Source organism: Suncus etruscus, chromosome 15 (genome assembly GCF_024139225.1).
Source record: "Suncus etruscus isolate mSunEtr1 chromosome 15, mSunEtr1.pri.cur, whole genome shotgun sequence".
Lineage (NCBI taxonomy): Eukaryota > Metazoa > Chordata > Mammalia > Eulipotyphla > Soricidae > Suncus > Suncus etruscus.
In genome coordinates, this window is record NC_064862.1 from 58631078 (window position 1) to 58652585 (window position 21508).

General features: G+C 38.1%; 1 protein-coding gene across 1 annotated transcript; it reads left to right on the plus strand.

Annotated features, from left to right (window-relative positions):
* Positions 1-19624: 19624 nt before the first annotated feature.
* Positions 19625-20473, plus strand: LOC126029867 (olfactory receptor 7D4-like). Its single transcript, XM_049788120.1, has 2 exons — positions 19625-19972; positions 20258-20473. The coding sequence occupies exons 1-2, from the start codon at positions 19625-19627 to the stop codon at positions 20471-20473; spliced, it is 564 nt and encodes a 187-aa protein (XP_049644077.1).
* Positions 20474-21508: the final 1035 nt, after the last annotated feature.

The window sequence follows — 21508 nt, forward strand, 5'->3', positions numbered from 1 at the left end:
GAGAGGATAGGGAAGGGTTTGAGAGAAATATAGTGGGTCAATTTGAATTGGAATAAAACTGGGTATGGGGTATAGTGTGGTATCTATACCTTTATTTGTATCTATACCATTTAGGTCTATCTAGATCTATCACTACTCTTCATAAAACATATTCCTCAGAATGAAATAGTTTTGAAAGTCAATGTTTAACCAGTGTAAATGCCCAGAAAGAGATTAAATAAAACTTGTTTTAAAAACTCTGATTTTTATTCATACATTTTTAATGACACCACAGTGAGAAACACAGTGACAAAGTTGTTCATTGTGGAGTTTCACTCATATAATGTTTCAACACCCATCCTTTTACCAGTAAATATTTCCTGCCACAATAACCCCTATTATTGTCCTCTCACCAGCCTACCTTTATGCCAGAAAATTTTATTCTCCCTTTCTATCCATTTTTAAGTCATTGTGGTTTGCCTAAATTTGTTACTAAAGGGGCTATAAAAACTCTTTTAAAATAAAATAATTAGGGACCAGAGCGGTGGCGCACGGGGTAAGGCATTTGCCTTGCCTGCGCTAGCCTATGATGGACTGTGGTTTGATCCCCCGGTTTCCCATATGGTCCACCAAGCCAGGAGAGATTTATGAGTGCATAGCCAGGAGTAACCCCTGAGAGTCATCGGGTGTGAACCAAAAACAAAACAAAACAAAAAAAAGAAATAACTGGGGCTGGAGAGATAGCACAACTGTAGGGTATTTGCCTTGCTCACAGATGATCCACAATGGATAGTGTTTTGAATACTGGTATCCTATGTGGTCCCTATGCCTGCCAGGAGCTACTTCTAAGTGCAGAGCCAGGAGTAATCCCTGAACACTACTGGGTGTGACTCCCCAAATGAAATGATTGTTGGACAAATTCCAACTCAGAAGAGAAGTTTGGTCATTCAAATTTATCAAATTAAGAGTTAACTGAAATTTTATTCAAAGATGCCATCTCTAAAAATACATGGAAAAATCTATATTAACACAAAGATAAATTATAAAGTATGTAGAAAGAATTATACTTGTATATAATGCATTACCAAAAGATGACCATTTGACTTTCAACAGAAAAAGTGCATTAGAGAATTAGAGAAGTGCATTAGAGAATTTAATAATAAATTGGAAGCATGGAAATCATCCTGTCAAATTAAAAATGCATCATCCAACAAAGTTATGTTTCATAGAAGTGAAATAAATGCTTTTTAAAGTAAAGAAATGAGGAAAGTGGGCATCACAACTGGGTCAAGTTTACAAGAAATTATAAAAGGATATTTTAATACAGAATTGATGGAAATTAAGTTAGTACTGTGAGAACAAGTCAACATTGAAAACACACAGGTAAATGCAGGCGTATGTTCATATTCAATATGGAATAATGGAGGCTAGAAAAGATACACAGAGACAATGGTGTAGGGAAGAAGAAACTCTGGCAGAGGTATAAATTTGAAATATTACATGCACAAAATTATATTTATAAAGTATTGTAAATCATGGTTCTCCTCAAAGAAAAAGTTTATAAACATAAAATCTCACAGTATTGCTTGCTAAGTATATATCCATATTTCCAGAATTATCTGAGAGAGCAGAATAACATAGAATAACTAGAGCTAAAGCAATATTATTAATGGATCAACAATCTAAAATAACTAAAGAGAGACAACACATAAAATAGGAGGTTAAAAAAATAAAAGAGAGAATCCTGTTCTCCCTGATGAACTATTATGCCAATCGTTAAGGATTTTATTCTGAATCATACCAGGTTTGTATTTTAGAGATGCCAAATGTCCATTTCTTCTTTATCATTATCATTGTATAAGAAGGCCATTGATTTTTCCCCTGTTAATTTTGTAGCCTGCCACTGTGCTCTATGAATCTATTGTTTCTAGAAGCTTTTTGGTAGAGTCTTTAGGGTTTTCTAAATATAGTATCATGTCATTTGCAAACAGTGAGAGCTTGACTTCTTCCTTTCCTATTTGGATGCCCTTGATATCTTTTTCTTGCCTAAGTGCTATAGCAAGTACTTCCAGTACTATGTCGAATAAGAGTGAGAGAGGACAGCCTTGTCTTGTACCAGATTTTAGAGGAAAGGCTTTCAGTTCTTTTTCCATTGAGGATAATATTTGCCATTGATTTGTGGTAGATGGCCTTGACTATATTGAGAAAAGTTCCTTTCATCTCCATCCTGCTTAGAGTTTTTACCAAGAATGAGTGTTGGACCTTATCAAATGATTTCTCTGCATCTATTGATATGATTATATGGTTTTTATTTTTCCTCTTGTTGATATTTTGGATTATGTTGTTTGATTTACGGATGTTAAACCATCCTTGCATTCCTTAGATGAAACCCATTTGATTGTGCTTCTGGTTGAGGCACTGGATTCTATTTGCCAGAATTTCGTTGAGGATCTTTGCATCTGTGTTTATCAGGGATATTGGTCTGTAATTTGCTTTTAGGCATCATCTCTGTCTGGTTTTGGTATCAAGGTGATGTTGGATTTATAAACACTATTTGGAAATGTTCCCGTTTTTTTAGTTTTATGAAAAAGCCTGGCAAGTATTGACAGTTGTTCCTCTTGAAAAGTTTAAAATAATCCATATGGTCCTGGGCTTTTGTTTTGGGGCAGACATTTGGTTACCATTTTAATTTCCTCAATAGTGATGGGGGTATTTAGATATACTACATCCTCCTTGTTCAACTGTGGAAGACTATGAGTCCAAGAATTTACCCATTTTTTCCAGGTTCTCATGTTTAGGGGCATAGAGTTTCTCAATGTAGTCTCTGATTATCCTTTGAATCTCTGCAATATCTGTAGTGATCACCCCTTTTTAATTACTAATCCTGTTTATCAAGTTTTTCTCTCTCCCTTTTTTGTGAGTTTTGCTAGTGATCTATCAATATTGTTTATTTTTTCAAAGAACCAACTTGTGCTTTCGTTGATCTTTCGGATTCTTTTTTGGGTTTCCACTTCATTGATTTCTGCTCTCAGCTTTGTTATTTCCTTCTGTCTACCTATTTTTGGTTCCTTTTGTTGATCATTTTCTAGTTTATAAGCTGCATTATTAAGCTACTCAGGTATGCTCCTTCTTCCTTCCTGATGTGTGCTTCCAACACTATAAATTTTCCTCTCAGTACTGCTTTTGCTGTGTCCCATAGATTCTGATAGTTTGTGTCTTCATTGTCATTTGTTTCTAGGAAAGTTTTGATTTACTATTTGATTTCATCTCGGACCCACCAGTTGTTCAGTAGAAGGCTGTTTAATTTCAAGGTGTTGAAGTTTTTCTTCTGCATCCCTTTGTACTTCACATCTAATTTCAGAGCCTTGTAGTCGGTGAAGGTAGCCTGCAAAATTTCTATCCTTTTGATTTTATGGAGGTATGTTTTACATGCCAGCATGTGGTCTGTCCTGGAGAATGACCCAGATACATCAATGAAGAATGTGCATCCAGGTTTCTAGGGATGGCGTGTCATATATATATAACTTAAGATTCTTTATTTCATTTCTCTTTTCAGGACTAGCATATTTTTGTTGGGTTTCAGTCTGGTTGACCTATCAAGTGGTGACAGGGCACTGTTGAGGTCTCCCACAATTATTGTGTTTCTATTGATATCTTCTTTCAAATTTGTCATTAATTATATTAGATATTTTGCTGGTCTTTCATTGGGTATGCATGTTTCGTAGTGTGATTTCTTCCTGTTGCACATATTCCTTGATTAGTAAAATATGTCTATCTTTGTCCCATAAAACTTTCCTGAGTATAAAGTTTGTGTCATCTGATATTCATATAGCTACTCCAGCTTTTTTAAAGAGTTGTTTGCCTGCATGATTTTCCTCCAGCCTTTGATTTTGAGTCTATGTTTGTTCTTACTGTTCAAGTGTGTTTCTTGTACACAGCAGAAGTTTGGATTCATATTTTTGATCCATTTAGCCACTCCGTGTTTCTTAATTAGTGCATTTAGTCGATTGACATTGAGGGAGATGATTGTCGTGGGATTTAATGTTATCTTTGTGTATAATTTTGGTGTGTCTATTGGTCTGTCTTGTCTTAAATTAGACCTTTCAGTTTTTCCTTTAAGGCTGGTTTTGCGTCTTTGAGGTTTCTGAGCTGTTGCTTATCTATGAAACTATGTATCCTTTCTTAAAACCTGAATGTGAGTCAGGTTGAGTGCAGTATTCTATGTGAAGCCTCCATTTCATTCAGTCTTGTCACAATATCCCACCACTGTCTTCTGGCCTTGAGAGTTTCTTGTGACATGTTTGCTGTAAATGTTAAGTATGCTCCTTTGAATGTAATTTCCCTTTTTGATCTTGCTGTTTTCAGTATTCTATCTCTATCTGTGGGATTCGTCATTGTGACTAGGATGTGTCTTGGGGTGTTTTTCTTCGAGTCTTTTTTAGCTGGTACTCTTCGAGTTTGCAGGATTTGATTGCATGTAGTCTTTAGCTCTGGGAGTCTCTCTGTGACTGTTGATTCTTCATGGGGATCTCCTTCCTGGGCCTCTGGAACACCAATGATTCTTATGTTGTTCCTGTTGAGTTTATCAAAGACTTCTATTTTCTTTTTTTTAACTTTTTGTCTCTTTATTTAAACATCTTGATTACAAATATGATTGTGATTTGATTTCAGTTATGTAAAGAACACCCTCCTTCACCAGTGCAACATTCCCACCACCAATGTCCCAAATCTCCCTCCATCCCACCCCACCCCCACCTGTACTCCAGACAGGCTTTCCAGTTCCCTCATTCATTCACATGATTATGGTACTTCTCTGTGTAGTTATTTCTATAATTGCACTCACCACTCTTTGTGGTGAGCTTCATGAAGTGAGCTGGAAGTTCCAACTCTCCTCTCATTGTCTCTGAGAATTGTTACAAAAATGACTTTTATTTTTCTTAAAACCCATAGATGAGTGAGACTATTCTGCGTCTCTCTCTCCCTCTGACTTATTTCCTCAGCATGATAGATTCCATGTACATCCATGTATAGGAAAATTTCATGACTTCATCTCTCCTGACGGCTGCATAATATTCCATTGTGTATATGTACCACAGTTTCTTTAGCCATTCCTCTGTTGAAGGGCATCTTGGTTGTTTCCAGAGCCTGGCTATTGTGAATAGTGCTGCAATAAATATAGGTGTGAGGAAGGGGTTTTTGTGTTGTATTCTTGTGTTCTTAGGGTATATCCCTAGGAGTGGAATAGCTGGGTCGAATGGGAGCTCAATTTCCAGATTTTGGAGGAATCTCCATATCGCTTTCCATAGAGGTTGGACTACATGGCATTCCCACCAGCAGTGGATAAGAGTTCCTTTCTCTCCACATCCCCACCAGCACTGATTGTTCTCATTCTTTGTGATGTATGCCAATCTCTGTGATGTGAGATGGTATCTCATCATTGTTTTGATTTGCATCTCCCTGATGATTAATGATGAGAAGCATTTTTTTCATGTGCCTTTTGGCCATTTTTTTTTATCAAAGTGTCTATTCATTTCTTCTCCCCATTTTTTGATGGAATTAGATGTTTTTTTTTTTTTTTTTTGGTTTTTGGGCCACACCCGGTGACGCTCAGGGGTTACTCTTGGCTATGCGCTCAGAAGTTGCTCCTGGCTTGGGGGACCATATGGGACGCCGGGGGATCGAACCGCGGTCCGTCCTAGACTAGCGCAGGTAAGGCACCTTACCTTTAGCGCCACCGCCCGGCCCCCGAGATGTTTTTTTCTTGTAAAGTTCTTTCAGTGCCCTGTATATTTTGGATATTAGCCACTTATCTGCTGGGTGTTGGGTGAATAGTTTCTCCCACATGGTGGGTGGCTCTTGTATCCTGGGCACTATATCTTTTGCGGTGCAGAAGCGTCTCAGCTTAATGTATTCCCATCTGTTGATCTCTGCTTTTACTTGTTTGGAAAGTGCAGTTTCCTCCTTGAAGATGCCTTTACTCTCATTGTCATGGAGTGTTTTACTGACATGTTATTCTATATACCTTATGGTATCAGGTCTGATATCAAGGTCTTAAATCCATTTAGATTTTACCTTTGTACATGATGTTAACTGGGGGTCTATGTTCGCTATTTTGCAAGTGGTTAACCAGTTCTGCCAGCACCACTTGTGCTCTTGTTGAAGAGGTTTTGCCTACTCCACTTAGGATTTCTTGCTCCTTTGTCAAAAAGTAGGCGATTGTATGTCTGGGGGAACATTGTCTGAGATCTCAAACCTATTCCACTGATCTGAGGGTCTGTCTTTATTCCAGTACCATGCTGTTTAGATAACTATTGCTTTGTAGTACAGTTCAAAGTTGGGGAAAGTAATGCCTCCCATTTTCCTTTTCCCTAGGAGTGCTTTAGCTATTCGAGGGTGAATATTGTTCCAGATGAATTTCATAAGTGTTTGATCCACTTCTTTGAAGAATGCCATGGGTATTTTTAAGGGGATCACTTTAAATCTGTATAGTGCTTTGGGGAGTATTGCCATTTTAATTATGTTAATCCTGCCAATCAATGAGCAGGGTATGTGTTTCCATTTCCATGTGTTCTCTCTTATTTCTTGGAGCAGGGTTTTATAGTTTTCTTTGTATAGGCCCTTCACGTCTTTGGTCAAGTTGACTCCAAGGTATTTGAGTTTGTGTGGCACTAATGTGAATGGGATTGCCTTCTTGACGTCCATCTCTTCCCTATCATTATTGGTGTATAAAAAGGCCATTGACTTCTGTGTGTTAATTTTGTAGCCTGCCACCTTGCTATATGAGTCTATTGTTTGTAGAAGCTTTTGGGTAGAGTCTTTGGAGTTTTCTAAGTGGAGTATCGTGTCATCTGCAAACAATGATAGCTTGACTTCTTCCTTTCCTATCTGGATTCATTTGATATCTTTTTCTTGCCTGATTGCTATAGCAAGCACTTCCAGTACTATGCTGAAGAGGAGTGGTGAGAGCGGACAGCCTTGTCTTGTACCAGAATTTAGAGGAAAGGCTTTAATTTTCTCCATTGAGGATAATATTTGCCATTGGCTTGTGGTAGATGGCTTCAACTAGATTGAGAAAGGTTCCTTTCATTCCCATCTTGCTGAGAGTTTTGATCAAGAATGGGTGTTGGACCTCAGCAAATGCTTTCTCTGCATCTATTGATATGATCATGTGATTTTTATTTTTCTTGTTGTTGATGTTGTGTATGATGTTGATAGATTTATGGGTGTTAAACCGTCCTTGCATTCCTGGGATGAAATCTACTTGGTCGTTGTGTCTGATCTTCTTTTTTTTTTTTTTTTTTTTTTTTTTGGTTTTTGGGCCACACCCGTTTGACGCTCAGGGGTTACTCCTGGCTAAATGCTCAGAAATTGCCCCTGGCTTGGGGGGACTATATGGGACGCCGGGGGATCGAACTGCGGTCCGTTCCTTGGCTAGCGCTTACAAGGCAGACACCTTATCTCTAGCACCACCTTCCCGGCCCCCATGTGTATGATCTTCTTGATAATGCATTGGATCCTATTTGCCAGGATTTTGTTGAAGATCTTTGCATCTGCATTAATCAGGGATATTGGTTTGTAATTTTCTTTCTTGGCAGCACCTCTGTCTGGTTTTGGTATCAAGGTGATGTTGGCTTCATAAAAGCTGTATGAGAGTGTTCCCGTTTTTTCAATTTTATGGAAGAGCTTGGCTAGGATTGGTAGTAGCTCCTCTTGAAAGATTTAAAAGAATTCATTAGAAAATCCATCTGGGCCTGGGCTTTTCTTTTTGGGCAGATGTTTGATTACAGTTTCAATTTCCTCAGTAGTGATGGGGGTATTTAGATATGCTACATCCTCCTTACTTAAATGTGGAAGGTTATAAGTGTCCAAGAATTTTTCCATTTCTTCTAGGTTCTCATGTTTAGTAGCATAAAGTTTCTCAAAATAGTCTCTGATTACCCTTTGGATCTCTGCAATATCTGTCTTGATCTCCCCTTTTCATTTCTAATATGGGTTATCAGGTTTCTCTCTCTCTCTTTCTTTGTAAGTTTTGCCAATGGTCTATCAATCTTGTTTATTTTTTCAAAGAACCAACTTCTGCTTTTGTTGATCTTTCTGATTGTTTTTTGTTTTTCCACTTTATTGATTTCTGCTTTCAAGTTTGTTATTTCCTTCTGTCTCCCTATTTTTGGTTTCTTTTGTTGGTCATTTTCTAATTTTATGAGCTGCATCATTAAGTTATTCAGGTATGCCCCTTCTTCCTTCCTGATGTGTGCTTGTAGAGCTATAAAATTTCCTCTCAGGACCGCTTTTGCTGTATCCCACAGATTCTGGCAATTGTGTATTCATTGTCATTTGTTTCCAGGAAAGTTTTGATTTCCTCTTTGATTTCATCTCAGACCCACTGGTTGTTCAGTAGCAAGGTGTTTAATTTCCAATTGTTAAACTTTTTCTTTTGTGTGCCTTTGTAGTTCACATCTAATTTCAGAGTCTTGTGGTCAGCAAAGGTAGCCTACAAATTTCTATTCTCTTGATTTTATGAAAGTATGTTTTATGTGTCAGCATGTGGTCTATTCTGGAGAATGACCCATGTACATTGGAGAAGAATGTGTATTCAGGTTTCTTGGGGTGGAGTGTCATATATATATATATATATATATATATATATATATATATATATATATATATATATATATATATATATATACTATTCCTCTTTCTTCCATTACTCTTTTCAGGGCTAGTATATTTTTGTGGGTTTCAGTCTGGTTGACCTATTAAGTGCTGATATGGCCGTGTTGAGGTCTCCCACAATTATTGTGTTGTTATTGATGTCTTCTTTCAGAGTTGTCAGTAACTGTATTAGATAATTTGCTGGTCTCTCATTGGGTGCATATATGTTTAATAGTCTGATTTCTTTCTGTTGCACATATCCCTTGATTAGTACATAGTGTCCATCTTTGTCCCTTACCACTTTTCTGAGTATAAATTTGGTGTTATCAGATATTAATATGGCCACCCCAGCATTTTTAAGGGTGTTGTTTGCTTGGATGATTTTTCCTTCAGCCTTTGATTTTGAGGCTATGTTTGTTTTGACTATTCAGGTGTGTTTCTTGTAGGCAGAAGGTTGGATTCATCTTTTTGACCCATTTGCCACTCTGTGTCTTTTAATTGGTGAATTTAGTCCATTGCCATTGAGGGAGATGATTGTCATTGGATTTAATGTCATCTTTGTAGATAAGTTTGCTGTGTTTGTTGATCTCTCTTGTCTTAAAGTAGACCTGTCATTTTTTCCTTTAAGCCTGGTTTTTCATCTGTGAAGTTTCTGAGCTGTTGTTTATCCATGAAGCTATGTATCCTTCCTTCAAACCTGAACGTGAGTCAGGCTGGGTGCAGTTCTTGGTGAGGCATTCATTTCATTCAGTCTTGTCACAATATCCCACCACTGTCTTCTGGCCTTGAGAGTTTCTTGTGACATGTCTGCTGTCTTAGGGATGCTCCTTTGGATATAATTTCCCTTTTTGATCTTGCTGCTTTCAGTATTTTATCTCTATCTGTGGGATTTGTCATTGTAACAAGGATGTGTCTTAGGGTGTTTTTCTTTGTGTCTCTTTTAGCTGGTACTCTTTGGGCATGCAGGATTTGATTGCATGTAGTCTTTAACTCTGGGAGTATCTCTTTGATGATGTCTTTGACAGTTAATTCTTCCTGGAGATCTCCTTCCCCTGGCCCTCTGGGACTCCGATGATTTTTATATTGTTTCTGTTGAGTTTATCAAAGACTTCTATTTTCATCTGTTTGCATTCATTGAGTACTTTTTCCATTGCCTGATAGTTTGTCCTAAGGTTCTTTTCCAGTTTCTTTTGCTGTGTTGAGTTTTTCTGCATCTCATCTTCCAGTACTTCGAGTCTCTCCTCAGCTGCTTTTACCCTGCTGTTGAGGCCATCCACTGAGGTTTTCAGTTGAGCTACCATGTTTTTCAGATCTGCTATTTCAGTTTGGAGTTTTCTGACTTCTGTCTTTGTGTTCTGTTCAAATCGATCTATGCTTTCTTTGAGTTCTACAAACATCTTCCATATTTCTATTTTAAGTTCCTTATCCGAGAAGTTAATCAGGTGGTTGGAATTTTTTAGATCATCCAAGCTATCATCTTTATTCTCTGTGCATGGTGTTTGCCTGCGAGTTTTCCCCATTGTCACGCTAGTAGTGTGGTTTTTCCTGCGTGTTGTGGTGGGGTTTATTGGTTAGAAAGAGTGCGAGGCCACGAGCTCCTCTGGGGCCTCTAGGTGACAGTTTTTGGGGATTCGCTTCCCAGGGCTTTGAGGAGAGCTTCAAGAATTCAGGAAAGACAGAGGAGCACAGGACAGGGCTCCCTTCAGGTCCTGTTTCCTCAGAAGAAGCACAGCAGGGTGGAGACTCCGCAGGTAGAGCATTCAGCACTCCACCTGGCAACCCCCACAGCCAGCCATTTCTTACTCACTCGCTCGCTCGCTGGGCAGCTTCCGAATGCAGTTGTTTTGGGGTTCACTTCCCAGGGCTCTGAGGAGGGCTTCAAGAATTCAGGAAAGACAGAGAAGCACAGGACAGGGCTCCCTTCACGTTCTCAGTTTCCTCAAAAGCAAGACTTCTATTTTCATCTGTTCACATTCCTTTTTTCATTGTCTGATCATTTGCCTTAAGGTTCTTTTCCAATCTCTTTTGCTGTATGAAGTTGTTCTGCATTTCATCTTCCAGTTCACTGATTCTGTCCTCCGCTGCTGTTACCCTGTTGGAGAGGCTTTCTATTGAGTTTTCAGTTCATCTGCCAAGTTTTTTAGACCTGTTATTTCAGTTTGGAGTTTTCTGATTTCTATCTTCGTGTTATATTCAGCTTGATTTATGTTTTTTTTTATTACTATGGGGACTCTTCATATTTCTATTCTAAACTTTTTACCAGAAATTTAATCAGGTGGTTGGTATTTTTTTTGGTCATCAGAGCTATCATTTTCTGTGCATTCTGTTTGCCTACATGGTTTCCCCATTATCAAACTTGTAGTGTTTTTTTCCTAAGTGTTATGTTGGGGTTCGTTAGTTAGAAAAAGCACACGGCACCATGAAGTGGAGCATCCACCCTCTTCTGCAGCCCCTCTCTGTCTGCTTGGAACCTCTAGGAGACAGTTTTTGCTGGGTGTTTCTTGGCTTTCTGCCTGCTGTGGAGCCTCTAGGAGACAGTTTTTGCTGGGTATTTCTTGGCTTTCTGCCTGCTGTGGAGCCTCTAGGAGACAGTTTTTGCTGGGTATTTCTTGGCTTTCTGCCTGCTGTGGAGCCTCTAGGAGACAGTTTTTGCTAGGTCTGTCTTGGCTTTCTGTCTGCTGTGGAGCCACTAGGAGACAGTTTTCACTAGGTCTTTCTTTGCCTCCTCAGGAGAATTTCAGGAGACAGAAGAGCAAATGGGCAGGGGCAGCGGAAGAACTTTTCAGGCTTTCTTGTTGTGGCTCAGCATACAGCAGGGGTCAGATATTTCTCCTCTTCACAGCAAAGAATACCTGTCTGCTGTGGAGCCTTTGGGAGACTGTCTTTTGCTGTGTCTTTTTTGACCTGTCTGCTGTGGAGCCTCTAGGAGACAGTTTTCCCTGGGTCTTTCTTGGTCTCCTGTCTGTTGTGGAGCCTCTGCCTGCTGTAGAGCCTCTGTCTGCTGTGGAGCATCAAATTAATGTCATTTTTCAGAAACCAGCAAGGCTGTCCACCCGGGTCAATCCATAGCCTGAAGACTCCTTCAGGGCTACAATCCTAGAGTGAGTCGAGGTGGGTCACAGTACCACCCTATTTTCATCCTGTTGAAAGGTTTTATTAATCATGAATTAGAGTTGGACCTTGTCAAATGTTGCATCTATTAATATAATTGTGTGACTTTTGTTTTTTATTTTATTGATATGGAGTATTAGATTGATTGATTTGTATATATTAAACCATCTTTGCATCGCCTAAATAAATCCTATTGCAGCATGGTGTATAACCTTGGTGAGTTGTTGGTTTCTATTTGTTGAAGTCATTTGCACTGACTTCCTCAAGGATATTTGCCTGTAGTTTGTGTGTGTGTGTGTGTGTGTTGTCTCTGTCTGCTTTTGATATCACAGTGGTGTTAGCTTTATAGAAATTATTTGCGAGTGCTTCTTCTTCAATTTCCTGGAAGATCCTGAAAATGATTGGCAGTATATTCTCTTTCAAGGTTTGAAAGAGGCCATTGCTGATTGCCCACATTTTGAGGCCAGCTAGGTTTGGTCTGGGAGACAGTAGGGATCCTCACATCTTAATATCTTCCACCAAACACAATTGGGGCTGTCATCTTGGGTCTTTTCTCAGTCTCTTTCTGGGTCACAGTGCCATTGCTGATTGTTTGCCTGCCATGGGGATAGTCAGCTCTGTATCTGGTAGAAACAAGAAAACTCCAGTCCTAATCTCCCCCACCAAGAGCAAATGGGGCCTCCTTTGCAGCCTTCCTTCAGCCTTCTTCTGGGTTCCAGAGACATTACTGAAACTCATTCCTTTCCATCAGCTCCCCTTTTCCCATTTCCCATTGAAATTATTTAAATTTATATTAAGATATACCTCAAGCCACAATACAATTTAATATATAACTTCCTTCAATGCTAGATAATCCAGCATTCTAAAGCACCAAATGCAAAGATCAATGGGGAAGCTAAGGAAGATAAGGAAGACGCCTACACTGGGGGTTTTGGAGAGAAATCATGACAAATCTCAAAGTCCACTCAAAAGCCTGAACCTTATAGTTGAGGATCTAAAACCAACACTTAATGGTTTAGCAATGGAAATCAAAGAGTCACTAGCCTGTGATAAAAATCCGAAGACATGTCATTCTTTGATCTCTGCAAAACCCAAGATTTCTACCTACAGAAGATTGACTGTGACAACCATGACGGGGCATGGTAGGCCTTGGCCTACGATCTGTACAATAACCAAGATCTCTAATTCCAGAGGTCTGACTGAGACAACTGCAATTGAGCAGATCTTCTGGAAACATAATGAAAGACTCTATACTAGGCTTCATCCTAGGATCAGTGCTGGTCCTGTGCCTCTTCTGTCCTGCAGGTGAGCTCTGGTTTACCTCATGGTGAGCTTTTCTCCTGGTGCTCTGGTCCCAAGTCTTCCTCCTCAAGGACCTAGCTAAAGTTTAATTCTTGGCTTGCTCCTCTCATTGAGCACTGGTATCTGTTTTTTCTTTTTATATTTAAGGTTATACTTCTGTTTTAATGCTTTCAGAAGTTCATCTGTCTCCTTGGTTTTTTATATTTTAATTCCTATATATATTTCTGTTATTTTGTTTGGGTTTATTTTGTTTGGAACTCTTTTGGATTTGTGCAGCTGCCTCTTTCCAGGGAGAGGGGGGTAAGTTCTTTGCTAATATATCTTCCACTACTTGTTTTTCCCCTTTCCCTTACCCCTCCCCTTCTGGTATTTCTATAATTGGGAAATAATTTCCCTTGTCTTTGTTTATTAAGTACTTTACATATCCTTCCATCCTTTTCTTTCTCTTCTTTTTTTTGGCTTCTTTATCAATGCTGACCTATAATTTTTCTTCAAGTTCATCTACTTGGTTCTTTGCTGTGTGGTTCTGCTTCTATGGCTTGGTAATGTGTTCTTTTCCACTGTATGAATTTTCTCATCTTCTCAAAGACCTCTTTTAGTTTGTTGAATTGTTCATCTATTGATTGCTTATTTCTTTGACTAATGCTTTCTTGATTTCTGTTGTTGAGGCCTTAAGTGTTGATTTTAGGTCCATATCAAACAGGATCAGGTATTTTGATGGTTTGGAGATTTGCTTATATTTCTCTCCCTATATGCAACTGCAGTTGATCTTCATACTTTCCTCATTGATCTTTGCATTTTGTGAATTGGAATGGTGGAGTTTCAGGTTCCCCTTACATAAGGACAATTGAACTAATTATACAAAAGGTGACTATTTTTCTATTCATGCAGGTATTTGAGGATAATTAAAAAAAATCCTGCTGACTAGTTACTGGGTTTGTTAACTGAGTTTTGAGGCTGTTTACTATCAGAAAGAAGTGCTACAGCCCACCTCCCTGGAAATAGAATATATAAATTGGAGTAAGATGGCAGATGGACATCAGGATAGATGACATTATGGGCTTATGGCTGGGAAAGGGAAATGGTCATTATTATTTTTTTATTTGTATTAGGGCTTCATCTGGCATTCCTCACTCTTATTTCTGCCTCTAGGCTCAGAGATTACTCCTGGATTTGGGGAACCATCTAAAATACCAAAGATTGAAACTTGGTTGACTGTGTCCAATGCAGTGCCCTACTATTGCTACAGACTTTAAATATTGTTAAAATTTTTTATTATAAATTGTGACTTAAATTATTTTGGAATAGTAACCCCAGATACATACTGTTTTATGCAACACACATATTGACAGTGGTCACTTTTCTTGCCCTCAGGTACCTCTCTTAAAAACCTCTGGTCCACTGACTATACTTAGCCTTGTTGTGCAGATGTGGGGCGCTGAGGCTTGGAATGAAGCACTGTGATCTGCAGGGCAGAGGCTCGGGGCTGGCATGTTCATTTGACACTGTCCTGTGGGTGTTCTGTCTTCCCTGTTGGTCCTTGGTCTTCTTTGTGTGGGTGTATGCACACATGTATTTGTCTCTCTGTCCCTAGTTGTGTGTGTGACACTTTAATCCAAAGTGTGTGACATTTGACAAAAATTTATGCTTCATCATTGAATTGTGTGGACTTTAGTTCTGTCCCTATATCTAAGAGTGAAGGAAACCTAGTCAGAGTTCAGTTCATGTTCTTGAAAGACATGAAAATTTTTTTCTCTCATGTTGTAAATGTGTGACCACTTACAAAAGGAGGTGATTGGGAAAAAATTTCCAAGGAAGAGATATCATGGAATCCTGTTGGAAATTCAGGATCTCAGAGGCATCTCAGACCTATTAGATCAGATTGTACATTTCTTATTGGAGTCTTCTTGACTCAACGAGAGGTTAAAATTGTAGAAGTGCTGGTAAAATACTCTTTTGATTGTCACTGTTGATGTAGAAACAGAAGAATTCAAAGTTAGTGTCTTGTGAATTGTTAATTTCAGTTTATCTCATTGTAAAAAAAACTCAGAGGAGAAACCATTTCTGGTGGGGATCCAGTGTCCAAGGTTTTATAATTAGAAGCATCCCTACAAACAAGGCATGCCACTTGAAACTTACAATGGAAAGAATAGTTAACACCTCAAAGCAAAGGAGAATGGAATTTAAAATGAAGTTTGTCCAATAATGAGCATTTACAAAAATTCAATGAGACAAGTCCCATAAAGTTAAAAATCAAGTTATATTACATAAAATTATGAGAACATAATTTTGTAAATAATATACAGTTTATAGAAAGATTAACAATCTGCCATTCTGAGAAAGGTATAAATTTTCTAATAGTTCTGGCAAGAGTGTCTGAAATCAAAGTTTGTTACAAACATTTATTATCTTTTTCCTTTGCTGTGAAAGATAATTTTTTGGAGATCAGGAATAGTATCCCCACTCTAGTTTCTTTCTTTGAAGAGATAAGAGTCCTAATATAGACTCATTCTCTGTCCTAGAGATGAAGACATATTCTATTCAAGAGATGAGAAGCTACTTGGCTTGGAGAATACTTGACTTAGCAGGATAATGAGCCATAAAAGCTAACTAGATTCACTTCACTTCTAATGTCTTGGGAAAAAAGAATCATCAGGAAAAATTTCTGTCTGTCCAGACCTGTTTATCAATGGGGAATTCAGTGCTTAGAGACTGGAGGAATAATAGGGGAAGGTGCCTAATGAGCAAGTAGAGAGAGCCATAAATATCTTGGTATTTCTCATGTCTCAATCTGTGGTCATGGGGTGTAGAATGAGGAAATATAGTTTACTTTTCATTTCTTTGTATTCTTAATTTTCTCAGGGTATCATATGCTGCATTCTGATCTGCCATTGACAACGAAAGATCTTAAGTCCCCATCATGATCAATTAAAAGAGGAATTTTCTCAGGGTATCATATGCTGCATTCTGATCTGCCATTGACAACGAAAGATCTTAAGTCCCCATCATGATCAATTAAAAGAGGAATTCAGATTTCTACCTAGAGAACTCCCTTTTTGGGTGCCCATTTAGGTAAGTTCAACAACCAAGAGCAAATTGACTTCAAGAACATTTGTGACCTATGATCATCTGAGAATAGATCCAATTTTGTGCAGAGGAAGGATATTGCTGTGTTCAACAAATTGATTAAAAGATGATTTCAAAAACTTTATATATTTCAGTAATATATATTACTCACACTTAGATGATCTTTTATTTTTATAGCTACATTGTTAAATACTAGTAAAATATTGATATGGTCATCTTCAAATGTGCTTTTAAAGAGGGATGATGTAAATGTTGGAGTATGAACAATGTCTGGAGATGTCACTGGCTGTCAATGTAGGAGGTTTGGTGGTGTCTAGAAAACTGTAAACTTCTGAACATATACAGAATATTCCTCTTCACCAAGAAAAATCTGACTCAGATAGCACTGCTAGACTAATTAAACTTAAAAAGAAAATTATTATTTATTACATCAGTAGCTGTCTCCATGCAGTTTTTACAACATTTAAACACTGTGATTACTGCCTGCAAAATGAGAAATTATCCCTGTTTTCTTCTATTAAATTTTTCTAATCTCATCAAGGTGACAGCTCTTTAACAAGTTATCATATTGACAGGTCTCAAAGAGACCCATTCTTGGCCTAATATATAAAATGTGTCATTTCATCTTTGGCATGTTTGGCATAAAACATAAAAATACATAAACATAAAACATAAAATAGAAAAATAACACATAAAACACCCATCTTTGGCATAAGACATAGAAAGTGAAAATAGAAAACCAAGTCTTATTTTCTTGAACCAGGTGTTACAATAGCAGTGGCAGAGGATAATTAATCAATTATGTGTGTTTCATGTTTATTTGGACATATCAGGAACTCAGGCCTAAACCTGAAAAAAGTGACAGATATGGTTAGGATCTGACCTGTGTCTATCGAATGACTAACTTTTTAGTAATCAAAATCCAAAGTCCAAGCACAACAAAGAAAAATGTCACCTAAAAAAAGGGAGGAAAGAGCTTTCTACCATGCAGATGAGGCCACATAACTATGAGCTGGGCAGTTACCATGGATTAGACCGAGGAATGTGACTTCTACTGAATATAGAAAATGTCTAGCTTTTATTTTTCTGTCTTTTTGGGGGAGAAGTATACATTCATCTTATTTTATCTTGGAAGTACAATATGAAAGATTTTTGAATAAAATATCTCTACTTTTGTCTTTTGGACAAATTAATTTTTGTTCTCTATTTTTGCTAGGGGTAATGATATAAAATTAGGGCTGGAATATCACAAGAAATGATCACTTTTCTTTTTCATGGTCTCTCGCAGACAATCTTGTTTACTAAATATGTTATGTCCCCTTGCTCTTCCTTTATCTCTTTTCCTTTAGTTTGGTGAATAGACTTTTATTTATTTTACATTTGTTATTTTGGAGGTGCTCCTAAACTGTGTTAAGAATGCTCAGGGAGATATTGTTCCTGCTAATCAGGCCATAGGCAGTTCAATACACAGATGGCAGTGCAGTGTTGCTAAGGCCCAGAGATTCTAAGGGTGCCAGTAAGGACCAGCAAGTCACCCAGAGTCACATAATTGTGAAAAGTGAACTAGATTCCATGTGCATGTCAGACATACACTCCAGGACTATAAATCCTTTCTTGCCTTTGACCAGAAATTTAACTTGTAATTTAAATATGTAAGTGAATATAGTGATGGTTGTTACTGTAGGCACAGAGAATGTAGGAAGAATAGAGGGCTCATTGGTTATTTTATTTTATTTCTTTTTAAGAAGGATTTTGTTCTCTGTACTATTAAGAAATTACTTCTGGATATGTGTTTGGGTAATCTTCAGGTTGCTATGTGCTGCCAGGGATCTAACCAGGGTCAGCTACAATCTAAGGTCTTACTCCCTATGTCTTTGGCCAAAGAGGGTTTTTCTCATGGTGAGAATTTTGGTGGCAGTACTGTCGCCTATTATACACACAAGCAAGTGAAAAAGTCTCTGATGTTCCATGATTATATTAATTAATGCAAATGAGCCAATGTGTATTAAATATCAACTATTTTTAATTATTTTACTTTTTTGTTGTTTTGGTTTTGGTTTGGGGGACACACCCTGAGATGCTCAAACATTACTCCTGGCTCTGCACTCAGAAATCATAACTGGCAGGCTTGGGGTACCATGTGGAATGCCAGATAATGAACCAGGACCTGTGCAAGACAAATACCTTACCTGCTGTGCTATAGCTCCAGGCCCTAAATATTATACTTTGATATAGTCACCATGAAATGACAAAGTTACTCATGATTGAATTTCAGGCATAAAATGTTTAACCACCAAGCTCTTCACCAGTGTTCATTTCTCTCCACCATTTCCTTCCTTTGTTTCTGCTCTTCTACAAGAGATGCTTTTTTATATATAAATGTTTGCATGGTGTTTACATAGGTAACACTTTACCACCTTTCAGCACCATCTCCTCCTGGTTGAATACTTTCTTCCACCATAGACTTTTCCCCTCATCCCCTTCCCCTGGTCTATTCTCTGTCCACTCAAGGGCTTTTTTCTACTGAATACCAGTTATGTTTTTTTGTTTCTATTGTTTGTAACAACATTTTTTATTTTACTTTTTTCCCACTGACTTTTAATTGGCTCAAAGTCCTATGAGACTTCAGTGGTCTATGTTCCTAAATCTGTGAGTGTGCATATTCTCATCACTGTCATCAGAAAGTTTCATTGCTACCACAATCTCCTCTCTAGTCATTCCTCCTACCTTCTTCCCCTTTGTTCTGGTGATTGCCATAGTTTTACACTGAGAAATTACTTTATTCACTGAAAAATGTAAATCTTGGCCTTCACATTTAAAATCATGTTTATGTGAGAAATGGATGTCATTTTCTTTCTTTTTTTAAATTAATATCTTCCTTTAAGCACTATGCTGCAAACATGTTTGTACTTGGGTTTCAGTTAGAAAATTGAACACCCCCTTCACAAGTGCCACATTCCCATGACCAATGCCCCCAATCCTTCTCCTCCCCCACCCACTGCTTGTATTCAAGACAGGCATTCTATTTCTCTCAGTCACTCCCATTGTCATGATAGTTGTCAGTGTAGTTATTTCTCTAACTGGACTCACCACTCTTTGTGGTAAGCTTCATGTCCTGGGCCAGTCCTTCCAGCCCTCATCTCTATTGTTTCTGGGTATTATTACAGTAATGTCTTTTATTTTTCTTAAAACTCAAGGATAAGTGAGACTATTCGGTATCTATTTCTTTCTCTCTGACTTATTTCACTCAGCATAATAATTTCCATGTCTATCCATGGTAGGAAAATTTCATGACTTCATTTTTCTTGGCAGCTGCATGGTATTCCATTGTGTATATGTGCCACAGTTTCATTAGCCACTCATGATTATTTTTCTCTTTTTGGGAAGCTGCCACATGGAATGTGAAAATGACTCCCATATTTCAGAATTTCTCCTTCAAGGGTTTTCAGAGAAACCAGAATTGCAGACTCTCATTTTTGTAATTTTCCTCTCCATGTACCTTATCGCTGTCTTTGGAAACCTGCTCATCATCTTGGCTGTCAGCTCAGACTCTCACCTCCACACACCCATGTACTTCTTCCTCTGCAATCTGTCCTTTGTGGACATATGTTACACATCCTCTACTGTCCCAAAGATGCTGGTGAATATTCAGACACACAGCAACGTCATCATCTATGAAGGCTGCCTCACTCAGATGTATTTTGTCATAGTCTTCGCAGAGTTGGACATCTTTCTCCTGACTGTGATGGCCTATGACCGCTTTGTGGCCATCTGCCACCCTCTGCACTACACAGTCATTATGAATCCCTGGCTCTGTGAACTCTTAGTTCTGGGATCCTGGATAATAGTAACACTGCATGCTTTGATACATACCTTACTGATATTGCACTTGTCCTTTTGTACAGATGTGGAAATTCCCAACTTCTTCTGTGAACTCAAACTTATACTTCAATTTGCCTGTTCTGACACTTTCCTTAATGATGTGTTGATGTACTTTGCTTCTATTCTGATAAGTATTGGTTCCCTGACTGGAATCCTTTACTCCTACTCTAAGATCGTTGGCTCCGTACGTAGAATCTCATCAACTCACGGGAAGTATAAAGCATTTTCTACCTGTGTGTCTCACCTCTCTCTTGTCTCCTTATTTTATTGTACAGCCTTAGGAGTTTACCTCAGCCCTACTGATACCCACAGCTCACAGTCAATGTCAACAGCCTCAGCCATGTACAGTGTGGTCACTCCCATGCTTAACCCCTTCATGTATAGTTTGAGGAACAAAGATATCAAGAGAGCACTGAAAGCATTTTTTGTGAAGGAATCAATAAAAGGAGGCTTGTCTTAGAATTGAATAAATGCCCATGATTGCTATGGTCAAAATGTAAGACTATAAATCATCATTATTGTATTTTTGAGGTTGTCTTGAGGCTGTAGCCATTGGTGACCAGGGCTTACTCCTGGTTCTACACTCAGGGATATATATCTCCTGGGAGTGCTCAGAAGACAATATGTGGTATGAAAAATTAAACCCGGATCAGTCATGTGCAAGGTAAACATACTACAGCCTTCAGTATTCCATTATATCTTTGTAATATTATTTCTAGTTATTTCTAGAACATTTTTACTTCTTTGTTCAATTTTAATTTTCACTTGGTTTACCTTTATGATCTCCTTTCTACTAGTCCCCCCCCCCTATATTTCCAAATTTGTTTGTAGCCATGGTTATTTAGAAATTCATCTTATTTTTTTTTGGGGGGGGGTCACACCTGGCACCACCCAGGGGTTACTCCTAGCTTTATGCTCAGAAACCGCTCCTGGCAGGCTCAGGGGACCATATGAAATGCCAGGATTTGAACAACTGACCTTCTGCATGCAAGGCGAATGCCTTACCTCCTGATATCTCTCTGGAACCAGAAATTCATCTTTGTATGAAAAAATGAATGAGTTTTGTAGAAATGTTTTTTATCAAATGATATAAATAATGTAAAATGTTTCTTTTGTTTTGCCAAATAATGATAATGAGTTCTACTCTATTAGGAAAATAAAACTATATCTGATGGTCAAGCCTATTATATATATTTACCATAGATAAAATATTTGACATTTTTGAATCACAGTAATATATGCAATTGCGAAGTTGATAGTTAAATTTCAATTATATAATGTATCAACACAAAACACTTTACCAGTGCACATTTTCCACCACCAATATCCCTCGTTTCCCTTCAACTTACCCCCTGTCCCATTCTGCCTCTATGTCAGACACTGTTCTTCTCTTTCTTTTGAATTTTTTCATTTTTTTCAGCACTGTGGTTTGCCATGCTGTTACTGAAGGAGTATCGTGCATATCACTTTATCTCCTTTCACTACACTCTTTCAG